General features: G+C 29.5%; 1 protein-coding gene across 1 annotated transcript, besides 9 other annotated features; it reads left to right on the plus strand.

Annotated features, from left to right (window-relative positions):
- Positions 1-813: 813 nt before the first annotated feature.
- Positions 814-851: a mobile genetic element.
- Positions 852-4,203: 3,352 nt separating this feature from the next.
- Positions 4,204-4,893: a mobile genetic element.
- Positions 4,894-4,921: 28 nt separating this feature from the next.
- Positions 4,922-5,008: a mobile genetic element.
- A 1,447-nt stretch (positions 5,009-6,455) lies between these two features.
- Positions 6,456-6,503: a mobile genetic element.
- Positions 6,504-11,406: 4,903 nt separating this feature from the next.
- Positions 11,407-11,942: a mobile genetic element.
- Positions 11,943-12,104: 162 nt separating this feature from the next.
- Positions 12,105-12,213: a mobile genetic element.
- A 141-nt stretch (positions 12,214-12,354) lies between these two features.
- Positions 12,355-12,463: a mobile genetic element.
- A 135-nt stretch (positions 12,464-12,598) lies between these two features.
- TVAGG3_1082760 (uncharacterized protein) lies at positions 12,599-12,808 on the plus strand (the record flags this gene model as incomplete). The annotated part of the gene is made up of 1 exon (XM_051256731.1): positions 12,599-12,808. The coding sequence occupies one exon, from the start codon at positions 12,599-12,601 to the stop codon at positions 12,806-12,808; it is 210 nt and encodes a 69-aa protein (XP_051076089.1).
- Positions 12,809-12,831: 23 nt separating this feature from the next.
- Positions 12,832-12,897: a mobile genetic element.
- Positions 12,898-13,579: part of a mobile genetic element that runs on past the window's edge.

The raw sequence follows: 13,579 nt of genomic DNA on the forward strand, positions 1-13,579 counted from the left end.
GTTCCTCGCTTCGAGGTTTCTTGTGATTGTGTGTGCTGTGCCATCCAATGGACAAACGATAGCACAGCACACACATACTAGGCATGATAACCCTTCCTTATGAATTAGGACGCGATAGCCCTGACCTCACCCCGGGATAACTTGCATTTGTACTCATATCCCAATCAATAACATAATTTATATCAAGACACACCTACCACTACATAATATAGCATTATATCAACACAATACTAATATATAATGTTAAAAACACACAAATTGATGATATTCATAATATAAATTGGGACCAAAGATCTATATTGAGACCTAACTATTATCAAACCTTTATATATAGGAAACATACATTGCACCTATAGAATATTGAATGAAAATTAGATGGTTCTAAAATTCGATATCTGATGCTGACCCAAGGTGGTCCTCATTCCTATATATGTTCATCTATACCTAATGTCCTAATATTCATCCATATACATGTTGGGTCTATCTCCATCAGAAGGGTCCATGCTGAAGTGTGGGTATTCAATTTCCACCCAACGGTTCAGCACGCCTCCATTATATTCCCACTCATTATATTCGTAAATTTTGAGGTTTATCCTTCGCTTTTAAGATCATTGAATTTGATTTTTATATAAAATAGTTATATATTAGAAAATATTATGAGTTTATGTGATATTATTTTTCAGAAGATTTTGTGTTCTTCTTCAAAATTTTATTTTTTTATTAAAAAGAATCTTTACAAAATATACATTTACTTTAATTAATATTTAAAAACGTGCTCTATCAAAAGTTCCAAAAATTCAATATTTTAGCTTTTCTGAGGTGTCACTTTTGATGAATTTCTGTTTACAACAGATTGGCGCTTTGCGCCAATCAAATAGCAAATAAAATGACTTTTCAAAATATTTATTAATTATTTATTATCAAAAGTCAAAAAAATCCGATATTATTACATTACATCTGATTGCAAATCAAAATTCGTTGAAATAACTTTGCCGAACAAACAACCAAAGTTGTTCTCAAAATATGATTAGCGGCGCGAAGCACCACTACGTAAACGATAGACAAAAGGTGTATGAAAAATTGAGAGAAATATTTCATTTTCATTTCATATTTTCTTAACCAGACATTCCGCACAAACTTCTAATGTATTACATTGATCTAATGCATCATTGGTGTTCCATCATACCTTCAATGATTCACAATTTGCACATTTGGTTACAGATTAATATTGAAAATTCTAAAATTCTAGATTTTCATCTATAACAAGTTCTTTGTTATCCCGTGCTTTATTAATTGTTAACTTTAGAGCTCCTAAATATCCTTACAAATTGCATAAATTCCGAAATAGTTTCTCAAAATAATCTATGATCGCATAAATATCAGATTACGTTAAGACTATTAATGTTTCAAATACGTTACAACCGTTTGCTATAGTTAAGGCATTTTTTTCATTTATGATAATGACTTCAGCTCTAATTTTGTCAAGTAACAAACTGATCTAATGTCTTATCTAAGTGTATTCATTTCTAAACAAATTCTTAATAAATGCTTTGCTTTCAATATTTTTTGAAAAAATCTCTAAAATCTCAAAGTATTCTCTAAACCACTTCGATGCATATAAAAATTTCTCAGATGTTTTACATAATAATCTTTAAAATATAATATTAATCACTCAAATTAAAATTTCATTGTATAAACTCATTTCCTATAATCATAATATATTTATTTTGCTGAAGTTGGCTGGGCTTGCCCGAAGGGCAAGTCTAGCCAACTGAAGCCCGAAATTATATTATATCAAATTTGATTTTTTTTACCTAAAGAATTGTTGCAAATACATCCACGCTACAGATCATTAAACTTTATTTATTTCATTCTGACAAAAAGCTTCATGACATGCTTGTCCTGTCATTATAAATAAAATAATTGAATAACTTCCATCAAAAAGTCGAGGGTAGGTCGATCTTTTGCAGCGCATTTTAACAAATTGTGGACAAAATTGAATGAGTGAAGCCGTTTTCAAGTTCATTACTGAGAGCTTTACAAAATTTGCAAGTAATGAACAAGATATAAGAATTACACAGGCAATATCGTTTATTCCATTGGGGACAATTGCATCCTCCACTTGGGAGACGGAAAAATGAAACCATGATTTATTGAAAATTAAAGATTAACGTTGATTAACTCATACTATTCAATTTCAGATAGAGCAGAGAGATTAACAATCATAAAAATTATGAGATACAAGAGTGATACCATGATTTATTAAATATTCTTTTCCAAGAAAAGCATTTAAAAAGCGTATTTATAAATCATATATTACTGTAACCACAACATTAAAGACAAGACCTTCAAGGATACAGATTTGACACTTTACAAATGTATTTTGACACTTTACATGTCCCCCAAACGACATCCTTACCCTAATATAAATAGTATGTTAAATGTATCCAGCAAAATGCTTGAATTAGGGTTGTTAAAAATATCAAAAATTAGCGTTTTGAAGACACCATGGTGTCTTATAATTTTCCCTTCCTTATTGGCGTGTAGAAATAAATGCGCCAATAGATTGAAGAAGAAGAATTGTTTTTCTCTTAATGAACTTTAATCCTTTTGATATAAGAATATTAAAAACATTAATATAATTAGAGGTAGGGCAACGATAGAAAATTTTTGGAAAAAAAGTTCGGAGATCTTAAACGTATCATATTCCCTGCATGGTTTGGTATCTTCCGCCATGCGTTGTGCCAAACATATTGACACTTTCCAATAATTAATTTATGGTATGAGTCACAGAGTTAGATTATAAAAAGAAAGTAAATAATTGCAATTAGAAATCATATATGTCGGAAATCAAATGTTGATGAGCAGAAACCTTTTACTCATCATAAAAGAGATAAATCACTAAAGATTTGTATACATTAAAATTTGATATTTGGTACTCGAAAACTGTCTGATGGGACTCCTCCAAAATGAACCAATCTATCGCTGAGGACCAAATTAGATGATGTGGATGGTGTATTCTCTAATTCTAACTTAGGAAGAATGGGAACAAAACGAATGACGACAACAACATGTCAAACATAGATTAAATATCTATGAATCAATAAAGTATACGTGCATTGAAGGTGATAACGATCACTTGAGGCTTATAACTCTTTGACTAAATTATGCAATAATTAAATATAATCATTTTTATATATTTTTATATATATATAATTAATATATACTATCCCTGCTTAATAAATAGTATGATCAAATTTGTTTGAAAATTTAATTATGTATATGAAACTATGTCTTCTATATAAAAATCAAAATTTTCGGACGAACCTAGATTGAACCTATATGAAAATCTATCATTTTTGTTAATTGAGTTAATATGAATCTTTTACATATGTATATATAGCATTGATAGCTTATATAATCATGGTTTATTCCATATTAACATATTTTTTCAGTTAAATTTGTTAATAATATCATGTAACAAATTAATTCAAGATTAGAATGTCTACAAAATGCTAACAAATAAGAACAAAATACGATTTCTCGACTTAAATTTTAATATGGAGTAGTTTTTCGTTTAAATCTAATTAAAAATGAATGAAAACTTATCTTGTACTATTTTCATTCAAAGATTTTAATAATGTAAATCATGCATTTTCATAATTCAGTACAGTTCTTTTTAGAATTAAAGTTGATGAGGATGATATTTGTGATTTAAAATAATTTGTTAATGTTCACCTTTTATTCATCACCTTGTGGTATGCCCTAAAGCAATAGCATTATCAATTCTGCTGAATTGATCAACTCAAAATTTCAAAAATGAAATTAAACAATTTGAATTTTCACATGAAAAAATCAATTTCGAAAAAAATTTGGAAAATCAAAGTATTTGATAATTAGTCAAATTGTTGCATGCTAAGTTCGGTCAAAATGTAAACCTCTCAATTTTATCGTCGGGGGAAGTAACTCAATTCCTTCAAAATTATTCTTTAAATATTGAATTTAAAGTTATTTAATTTGGATTATAAATAAATAGGCTAATACAATATTTAAAAATGAGAAAAAATAACTTTTCAAAGAACTTTTCATAATCTCAAAGAAAATTTTTTATTCAATAATTATAAAATTAATTAACATTCATAATGAAATTGGATTTTTTTATAAAAAATTGGTCCTACTTAACTTTTTGAGAGAATTTGGCTTTCTCGTAAACGAAAAAGGGGATTTGACGGAGTCAAATCCCCGCTCACAAAAAGTGGACTTTACATGTCAAATTTTATATGCATGTAATGTCCACTTTTATGAGTTTTAGGAAGGAATTGGAAGCCATGAGTTACTGACATTGCATCAGTATCTCATAGCCTCCAATTCCTTCAAAAAATGGGAGAAACTTTGTCCGAATAGTTTAACATTCGGACAAAGTTTCTCCCATCTTTCAATGTAATTGCTACCTGTGAGGTACTGACTTGAAGTCAGTGCTTCACAGGTAGCAATATCCAAAAATTTAAAAACATTTTATCAGTTCGTTAGAGAACTAGAGCTTCCTAGGTACTGAACCAGAATCAGTGCCTAGGGTACTCTAGTGATCTATATAAATCTGAGAAACTTTGAGGAAATTGTTCGACATTTCCTCAAAGTTTCTCAGCAATTTAGCGAGGAATGTTCGTTATCGTGTAGATATTTATAATATATACATGATAACAAACATTCCCCGCTAAAAGATGTAAAATCTTATAAGAAATAATTGCAAAAGAATAACAAATTGCAACAAATTTTATATGAAACTGAACCTTATGAGGTAGTGATTCAAGATCACCGCCTCATAAGATTCAGTTTCAATCTCAAGTATCTCAAAAGTAAGGCTCTATTTTTTGCCATGTAAAGTGTCACTTTTTCTATCCAAATGATAAGTTATTCAGAGAAAGTTTCCCAGCTATCAAGAGGGAATTGTTCCTTATGAGGTATATATTCATACTGTATACCTCATAAGGAACAATTCCCTCCTTAAAACGAGAAAACTTGTTCGAAATTGTTTATCATTTCGAACAAGTTTTCTCGTTTTTAATAAGAAACTAAAGGCTATGAGGCACTGATTATATATTAGTGCCTCACAGCCTTTAGTTTCTAATAGATAGCTGGGAAACTTTCTCCAAATGATAAGTTATTCAGAGAAAGTTTCCCAGCTATCAAGAGGGAATTGTTCCTTATGAGGTATATAGTTATAATGTATACCTCATAAGGAACAATTCCCTCATTAAAATCGTAGATATTTTTTACTTATTACTCATGCTTTCAAAATCACAATCCTCTGAAAAGTTATTTTTTATTAAGAATTTAGAATTTTGATAAATACCTTTTTTCAATTTGATATAATACTTATATATTTTCAAAAAGACATTTTGAAAAGATATCTCAAAAGTTCTCTGAAAACCTATTTTTGATTAATTTTGAGAAATATCCGTATTAAATTAATCACTAAATTCATTCAACACTACTTTAATTTTTAAATTCAAAAAATTATATGTGCTTCTTAAAATGTCTCACAAAAATTTTATTATAAAATTATATACAATATTAAAAATCCCACAACATTTTTTACTTTACATAATCGTACTTCCTCGACGATTAATTTCCCCTCAATTCCTATCGTTGACCGAACTTAGCATGCAACAAAATAATCAATTTACATCGTTTTTACTCATAAAAAACAACTAATTTTTGATTTTGATATCATATTTGATAAATACTCATTCCAGAGTTGACGTAATGTATTAATTATTGTTAGAGATATTGCTTTCGCAGCAAAATTCTTATTTCATGAAAGAAAAAAAAATGATTTTATTCCAACAAAAACAAGTAAACAGATGAATGGAAACGTACTATATTTTCATAAATGTAGTAATCAGTGTGTCAGCTTTTGTTTATAATGTTCGAGTCAAAATGTATTAACTTGTAATAAGAAATATTCGAAGATTATATGAAGTATTGAGCATTCTTTGTAGAAATATTTGTAATTCATTACTAACATATATAATAAAGTTGTTTTTTTTTCCTTATTGCAATAATTTTGTCTGATTTTAATAACTTTTCATGTATACGAGTTGTGTGAATATGCATCATAATATGCGTAAATATACTTATTTGCGACGAATAATGTGGTTGCATAATGGAGGTGCTAAATTTTGATTTTTAATATGGGGCTTTGGTATGTATAATCATGTTCTTATCTCAACGTAGGAGTATTGGTGCAATATGATTAAAATTTACGAGGTTGATCTTAAATTGAATAATTCTGGAGTATAAATCACAATGCAGCTAATTCTATGTTAAAGATAGATACAGATTGTAGTAATCAATTAGGGAGTACAAATTCATTCTTTCATTTCTGTCGTATTGAGCAGAAAGGAAGAGATCATAACCCTAGGAAAAAAAGCCCAAATTCGTCACTTTTCATAGTACGTTAAACTCAATTCGCTCGGCGAATGCCGAGCACACGTACTCATCATTCAACATAATATTCTCATTCTTTGGTTATTATAGTGCCAGACAACACAAGATTTCAAAGAATTACTTGAGTTTTCAATTAATCTTAATCCGATTTTAGATTTATCGAGAACTCCATCATCACAATCACATACTTCAGTGCGGTAACTACAATTATCCATATACAGAAGGAAGTTCTTTTCGAACAACTCATTTGGAGTCTGTTTTGGAAAGAACTTCTTTCTGTCCGACTTAATTTCATAGTTCCTGATCAACCAAAAGACAGAAACCACACACTATCTACTTAGGAAAGGAGTTCTTTCTAAATCTTCCTTAAATTGAGATTTTACGAGAGATAACCCTTCTATTGCACTTAAAAATGAACATTTTGATATCTTTAGTATCACACATGGTCATATATAGTATTTCATCTACATGAATACATTCATCTTTCGAAGTCTCTCATTAAATGGGAGGCTTCGAAAGATGAATCGTTTTATTCATACAACTTTAAATCTCGAACACATTTAGAGAGTGAGTATATCATTTTATTCTTGTTTTGAGTTTATTCTGATTCAAAATTGCAGTGAAAACAGAAGTTCACACATCATATCTGAATGTGAGCTCATCTATACTTATACGATCTCAATACCTCCACTCTAAGCATAAGAGGTGAAGTTATATAAAAATTATCAGATGCGTTGAAGTCTCAAAAGTATTGCCTGAATGCTTGTTTCATATTTGTCCAAGTAGTTTCAATGAATAAATGTATTGTTTTTTATAATTTCGATTTATTTTTAGAAAATATTCAATATAAACCTTTATTGTGTTATTTACATCTCATAAATTCTCTGTCTAAATCATATAAAAGCGCGTTTTACCCCTATGAATCAAGAAATTCATTCAATATTCATGGTATATTTATTAAATTTATACGATTTACTAATAATCAATATTATATCCTCATAAATAGCAATATATTTTGGTAATCTATGATAATCATATACAATATTTAAAATCAAATTTTCATTAGTTTAGGTTCCTTGTTAATAGTAAACCATTATATTTATTACTAATAATAAAATCTATGTGTCGTATTGAAATTCAATAAAATTACTTATTCGGTCCAAAAAAACAAATTAGATAAAATTTTTCTTTTTTTATGTAATTTTTGTTTTTCATTTTTCTCAAGATCCTAAGTTATGTTCTAACTTTTGACATCATATCCTATCATGCTAGGCTATATATTATAGCATATCCAAAAGGCAAGGAAATCTATCAGAGAAGCCTTTTTGACCTATCGTTGCCCTACCTCTATATAATTTCGATTTCGGAAATTAAATTTCCAAATTTTTTGTCGATTTCGGAAATAACAGGATCCCGCATCCAACACGCAACAACAAAACACAAAACACACTTTTTGGTTCTTTCATCGTTTTAATCGTAATTTATGTAATACATGATTTGGATAAATTTTACAATAATAGAACCTATATTATATTCTTTTCAAAGATTCTTGCAAATCATCAAAAATAATTGTATTTTAAAAAACGATCAAATTATCCTTTCATTATTTTAAACTTAAATTAGTTTTTATGATTGACTAAAGCAATCATATTTATTCATCATTAAATAAACAAAAAAATAATATTTGAGAGTTATTTCAAAAAAAAACATTGAATTTATTAATTTGTCTCAATTTCAGTATTATAAATTTTTATAATTTCAATATTTTGAAATACACTTTTTAATATTTCAATATTTATGATATTTCAATGTATTAAGTGGTCTCAAATTGAGCTTCTCAAATATAAGTTGGCCTATTCAAATAATAAAATTAAATAATATTTAAAATAATAAATAAAAGTGATTGAGGTCATAGCAAAACGGCTGTTTCAGTCATTAATTCTTAAAAATAAAAAGGGTAAAAACTAAATACAATGGGTAAAATTCAATAGTGTCTGTGCTATCGTTCAATTTGAAGGTGTCTTTTGAAACCGCAAGACACATTGAATTTTTGAATAGTGTATTATGGTTTGACAGACACCAATGAAAAAAATAAAATGATATTTATTTTAAATATATAAGATCCTTATATAAAATATAAATATTTTATCGTTTTATTTTCTTGTTTTAGAAATGTTTTTTATTGAAAAATCAATAAAACTAACTCCAAAATAAAATTTTTGATTTAAAGACACTATGATGACACCAAGCAAATCTTCCAAGACACCTATCGTCGGGAATCTAACAACCCTACTTGAATTTAGCTGATATGAGAAAGTTATGGAAATTGAAGCTATACTCTTCATTTTTTGAGAGGCAGCAATCCCAGAACTGCTAACACTTTTCGGATTGTTTTAAGAAATTTTTCGATATGGTTTCTGATTCATTTGATTATTGCATTGTAGCAACTATATATTTGTATTCGCAGAAATATTGAATATTCTAATTATGGGTGCCGAAATTCAATTTGAATTCAATTTAGCTTGCATGATTGATGGATGTGTGGTTCGGCCATACGAAAATTATCGTTAAAAGTCCAAAATGATATGGAAAGGCTTATTAAAAATAATAGATTCTAATTCTATAAGAAATTTATATTCTGTTTTTAAAATAACATTTGGATTTTCGATAACGATAACTCCTGTTTTGCATTCAATTTTTGAATTTTCTTGAAAATTGGTAATGAATCCATAAATACGGTTTATTATTAGTCAAAATAAAATAGAGAGAGAAAATATAATTTGAGATACTTTGAAAATTTGAAGCAAGTCAATAGTATAATACTTTTTTTGTTATGATTCTTATAACAATACCAATTAAATATTTTCCGGAAAATCTAACGATACTTTGAAATACAAAAAGAGTGAGAAAAAAATATTTAATGATGGGTGATTTAAATGATCAATATTATCCTATTAAATTTTGCCCTAATTTTTAAAAAACCGTTATTCGTTAAGTTAATATAGTATTAATCAAATTCTTCATATTAAATCTCTAATCAAAAATTTCGTGAGAAAACATTTTTTGATTGAGGAAAAAATTCAAGCATCGAAGTTTTCAAAAAGTTAAATGAGTTCTCACAAATTTGTGTGAATTTCTTATTTTATTCCTTTTTCTAGAAGCTAATATACAGTTGTGTTTGACCATTTAAAGTTATAAAATTTGTAATTTTAAAGTCTCATCACACTTTTCAATGCTCGATTTTTAAAAACTGTTTAAAAATGGAGCTTATATTGAAATAGTGTAGAGACTAAAAATTACCACAGACTATTTCAGAGGATTGAGTTGCCACTCAATCCTCTGAAAAGTCTGAGGTAATTTGCAAAATTTGAGAACCAAAATATGATAACTAATCTAAATCGCACTCATTCAAAGCTGCATATCGCGATTTCAATGTTAATAATTATGACAATAACAAATTTCATTATCCGCGTTCAAACTGCATTGATTCGTCTTGATATTGAATTATTTTCTACTTACAGTGAAATCAAGCTCTCTAAAAAAGTATTTTCTTTCTTTCCAGATTTTGAGATCATATGCAAATACAACGAAACATTCAACCCTCCTAAAACAAAAATGTTGCTTTTATATGAGAATGATACAACGCTAAACACGTTCGCTAATAACGGTTTCTTACCTCAAACACCAGAGTATAATGACATTCAACATTTTCATTCAACTGTTATTCATGGGAGAAATATGTTTGTATCAGGTGACAACGCAATATGTACTCTTAAATATTATTATGACATAGGAGACAGAAACAATTTGACTGTTTCACCTTTTTTTAATGGAACCATAGTTGGGGAGTATGAAAGTGTTGTTGCTATAGGGCATTTATATACTGCAATATATGGGCATTTTATCAATGAAATAATGGCTCCTTCACAATTAATCCCTGCTGAAATTAGGAAAAAATCGTATATTGTTGTTCAAGGAAACAGAAGCATGTGTGAAGAATTAGTCAGAGTACTTGATTTTGAGGATCGAATTATATACTTAACCTGTGATCAATTTGTATTTTGTCGTGATCTTTATACAGTTTGCGATCCAAGAACTCATGGTGGTTATTATGGCCCTTGTTTAGGAAATTTGTCAATTGTAGTAAGGAAGTATTTTAATTTAACTAAAATCCAGCCCTTATATGTAGGATTGCACAAAAGAAGAGGTCCTACACGTGTGATTGCTAATTTGAACGAAATTATTAATTTTTCAAAAAATCTTAATGAATCAATACAATTTATGTATGTTCCAGATATTACAAACACTACGCTTGAAATTGCAAAAATCCATGCATCTTTAAGAGTGTTGGTTGGATCTACAGGAAGCAATCTAATTCGAAGTATTTATATGCATCCATTTACTTGTGTCGTTCAAATCTGTCCTCCTAGTTTTAATTTTGCTGTCACCGTTCAAGAAATTGTATGCAACCTTTATTCAATAGTAGTTACAGAACCTAAATTTTCTTTTAGAGAAAAATCTCCTCAATATATTAATATCACCAAAACATATAAAGCTATAAATATTGCACTATATGTTACGGAACATCACGAATGGCCAAATATTTCGGAATTTCATTTATTAAAGTAGAAGTAGTGTGTCGAAAATATGAGGATTCGAGATTGTTTTTACGTAATTTATAAATACCATCGTACATATTTGAGATTTGTGGTGTCTTTTTTACTATATTACAAAAAATCTATATTAATTTCACTTTTTAATATATGTTATATAGCTAGGGTTGTTAAAAATATCAAAAATTAGCGTTTTGAAGACACCATGGTGTCTTATAATTTTCCCTTCCTTATTGGCGTGTAGAAATAAATGCGCCAATAGATTGAAGAAGAAGAATTGTTTTTCTCTTAATGAACTTTAATCCTTTTGATATAAGAATATTAAAAACATTAATATAATTTCGAGTGGGGGACAAACTCGCCCATTGTCACTTTTTCATTAACCTTAAACTTGTAATTTTCATTATTTTTAATTAACCTTATTTCTTTCCCAATTCCTGATTTATTTTATTCACTTACTATTAAAAGTCACATTTTAATAAAATATAATAATTTATTTATAGCATTTTTTACTATACTGTAATAAAAAATTAATTATAATAAATTAAATGTTTATTAAATCAAATGTTTTCTTTGCAATAATATTTTTAATGTTGAGTAAACAATGTTGGGATCAAGTGTATCATTTTTCAGACCTTTCTGAACAGCTTCAAGCATACTGATGCATTCGACTTTTTTAAATTGTGTCATTTCTTCGAAATCTCTTGTGACTTTTTTGATAACTTTAACACTTCTCTCTGAATCCAGACCTTTAATTTGCAACTTAATCAGGAATGAAGGAACAACACTGGAATATAACTCGATGACAAGTTCATCGAGTCGAAGATTTCGCCTTTCTGGGAAGTACTGGTGCTTCAAAACCTTGAAATGTGATTCTCTTATATACGAAAAAAAGAGATCTGACATTGTGTCAGATCTCAGTAAAAGTGACATTTACATGTCAAAAAAATAGAATGAGTTTAAGTAATTAAAATTGAGGGTGAGAGTAGTATTGTATGAAATAATATCTCTCACCCTCCAATTCATCCTATGGCGCCGAAAAAATTTTGGTGAAATGCGACCACATTTCACCAAAATTTCTCGGCGCCATATAGAGAACTAGAGCCTGTGAGGTACTGATACTATCCATGTACCTCGCAGGCTCTAGTTCCAAGCCAAAATGGCTAAAAATTGCCCGCAATTGTTCACATTGCGGGCAATTTTTAGCCATTTTGGCTGGGAATTGGAGGGTGAGAGTAGTATTGTATGAAATAATATCTCTCACCCTCCAATTCATCCTATGGCGCCGAAAAAATTTTGGTGAAATGCGACCACATTTCACCAAAATTTCTCGGCGCCATATAGAGAACTAGAGCCTGTGAGGTACTGATACTATCCATGTACCTCGCAGGCTCTAGTTCCAAGCCAAAATGGCTAAAAATTGCCCGCAATTGTTCACATTGCGGGCAATTTTTAGCCATTTTGGCTGGGAATTGGAGGGTGAGAGTAGTATTGTATGAAATAATATCTCTCAAGATTTTCTTCCAGATTCACTTATGGCCAATGAAATGCCAGAGCTCCAAGGAAGCGAAGAAGATGAATGGGAAAAAGAAGGCGAGGAAGTTGAAGAAGAAAAAAATAAGGCGAATCCGGTTGAAATAGAAGAAGATAGTAATGAAGAAGAAGAATACGAACTAAAATATGAAGAAGAATATCAAGAAGATTATGAAGACCCTTATGAAGAAGATTATGATGATTCATTTTAATATTACGAATAAATGTCACTTTTTCTATTTTTGACACGTAAAGTTGTCACTTTTCTGTCAAACTGTTTTTATCGTTTTCGTATATAACAATTCTGAGATGTTGTTTGTTCCATCTCCTTCATTTCTATAGCGAAGCATCCACCTGTCAAGATGATGGCGCCACTGTCGGTCAAAGTATTCACGGGCAGCAGGTTCCTCATTTAAAATTTCTTCTAAATTGTTGTAAACTTCATCAGGATCAATTTCTTCCTCTTCAGAACCAAAGACCAATAACTTCATTAAGTTATAGAAAGTTTCGAAGTTGGAACGATCTTGAAACTTTTCAGCCTTTCTCATGACAGCGCGCAACACATGAACGCCACACCAAATGATCTGGCATAAGGGGATGGCTGTTTCAACAGCATTTGTGATTTGAGGTGCGCAGTCCATTGAAAAATAAGATGGTTCGCGATTGATGGAGCCAAAATATGCTGTGAGACAAACTTGTATATTTTCACTTGTGTCGGGCCAAACGAAAAAATACAAAAACGGAAAAACAATTGATTCCGCGAATTTGCCAGTGACGGCATAAAATGGTATGCGAGAGCGCAAGAGCTTATAAGTGGAATCAATGTGATAAGTTTGTATTTGATGTGAAAAAGCATTTGCTTCGAATGGGGCGTAATAGAAAATCATACGATCTGGCTCGTGAATAAACTCAATGAGATCACCCGGAGAATGACTCTTAACCATGTCGACAAAAATTGCAAGAGATGTAACATCATCCACTGA

This window comes from Trichomonas vaginalis (assembly GCF_026262505.1).
Source record: "Trichomonas vaginalis G3 chromosome Unknown ctg_156, whole genome shotgun sequence".
Classification (NCBI taxonomy): domain Eukaryota; phylum Parabasalia; order Trichomonadida; family Trichomonadidae; genus Trichomonas; species Trichomonas vaginalis.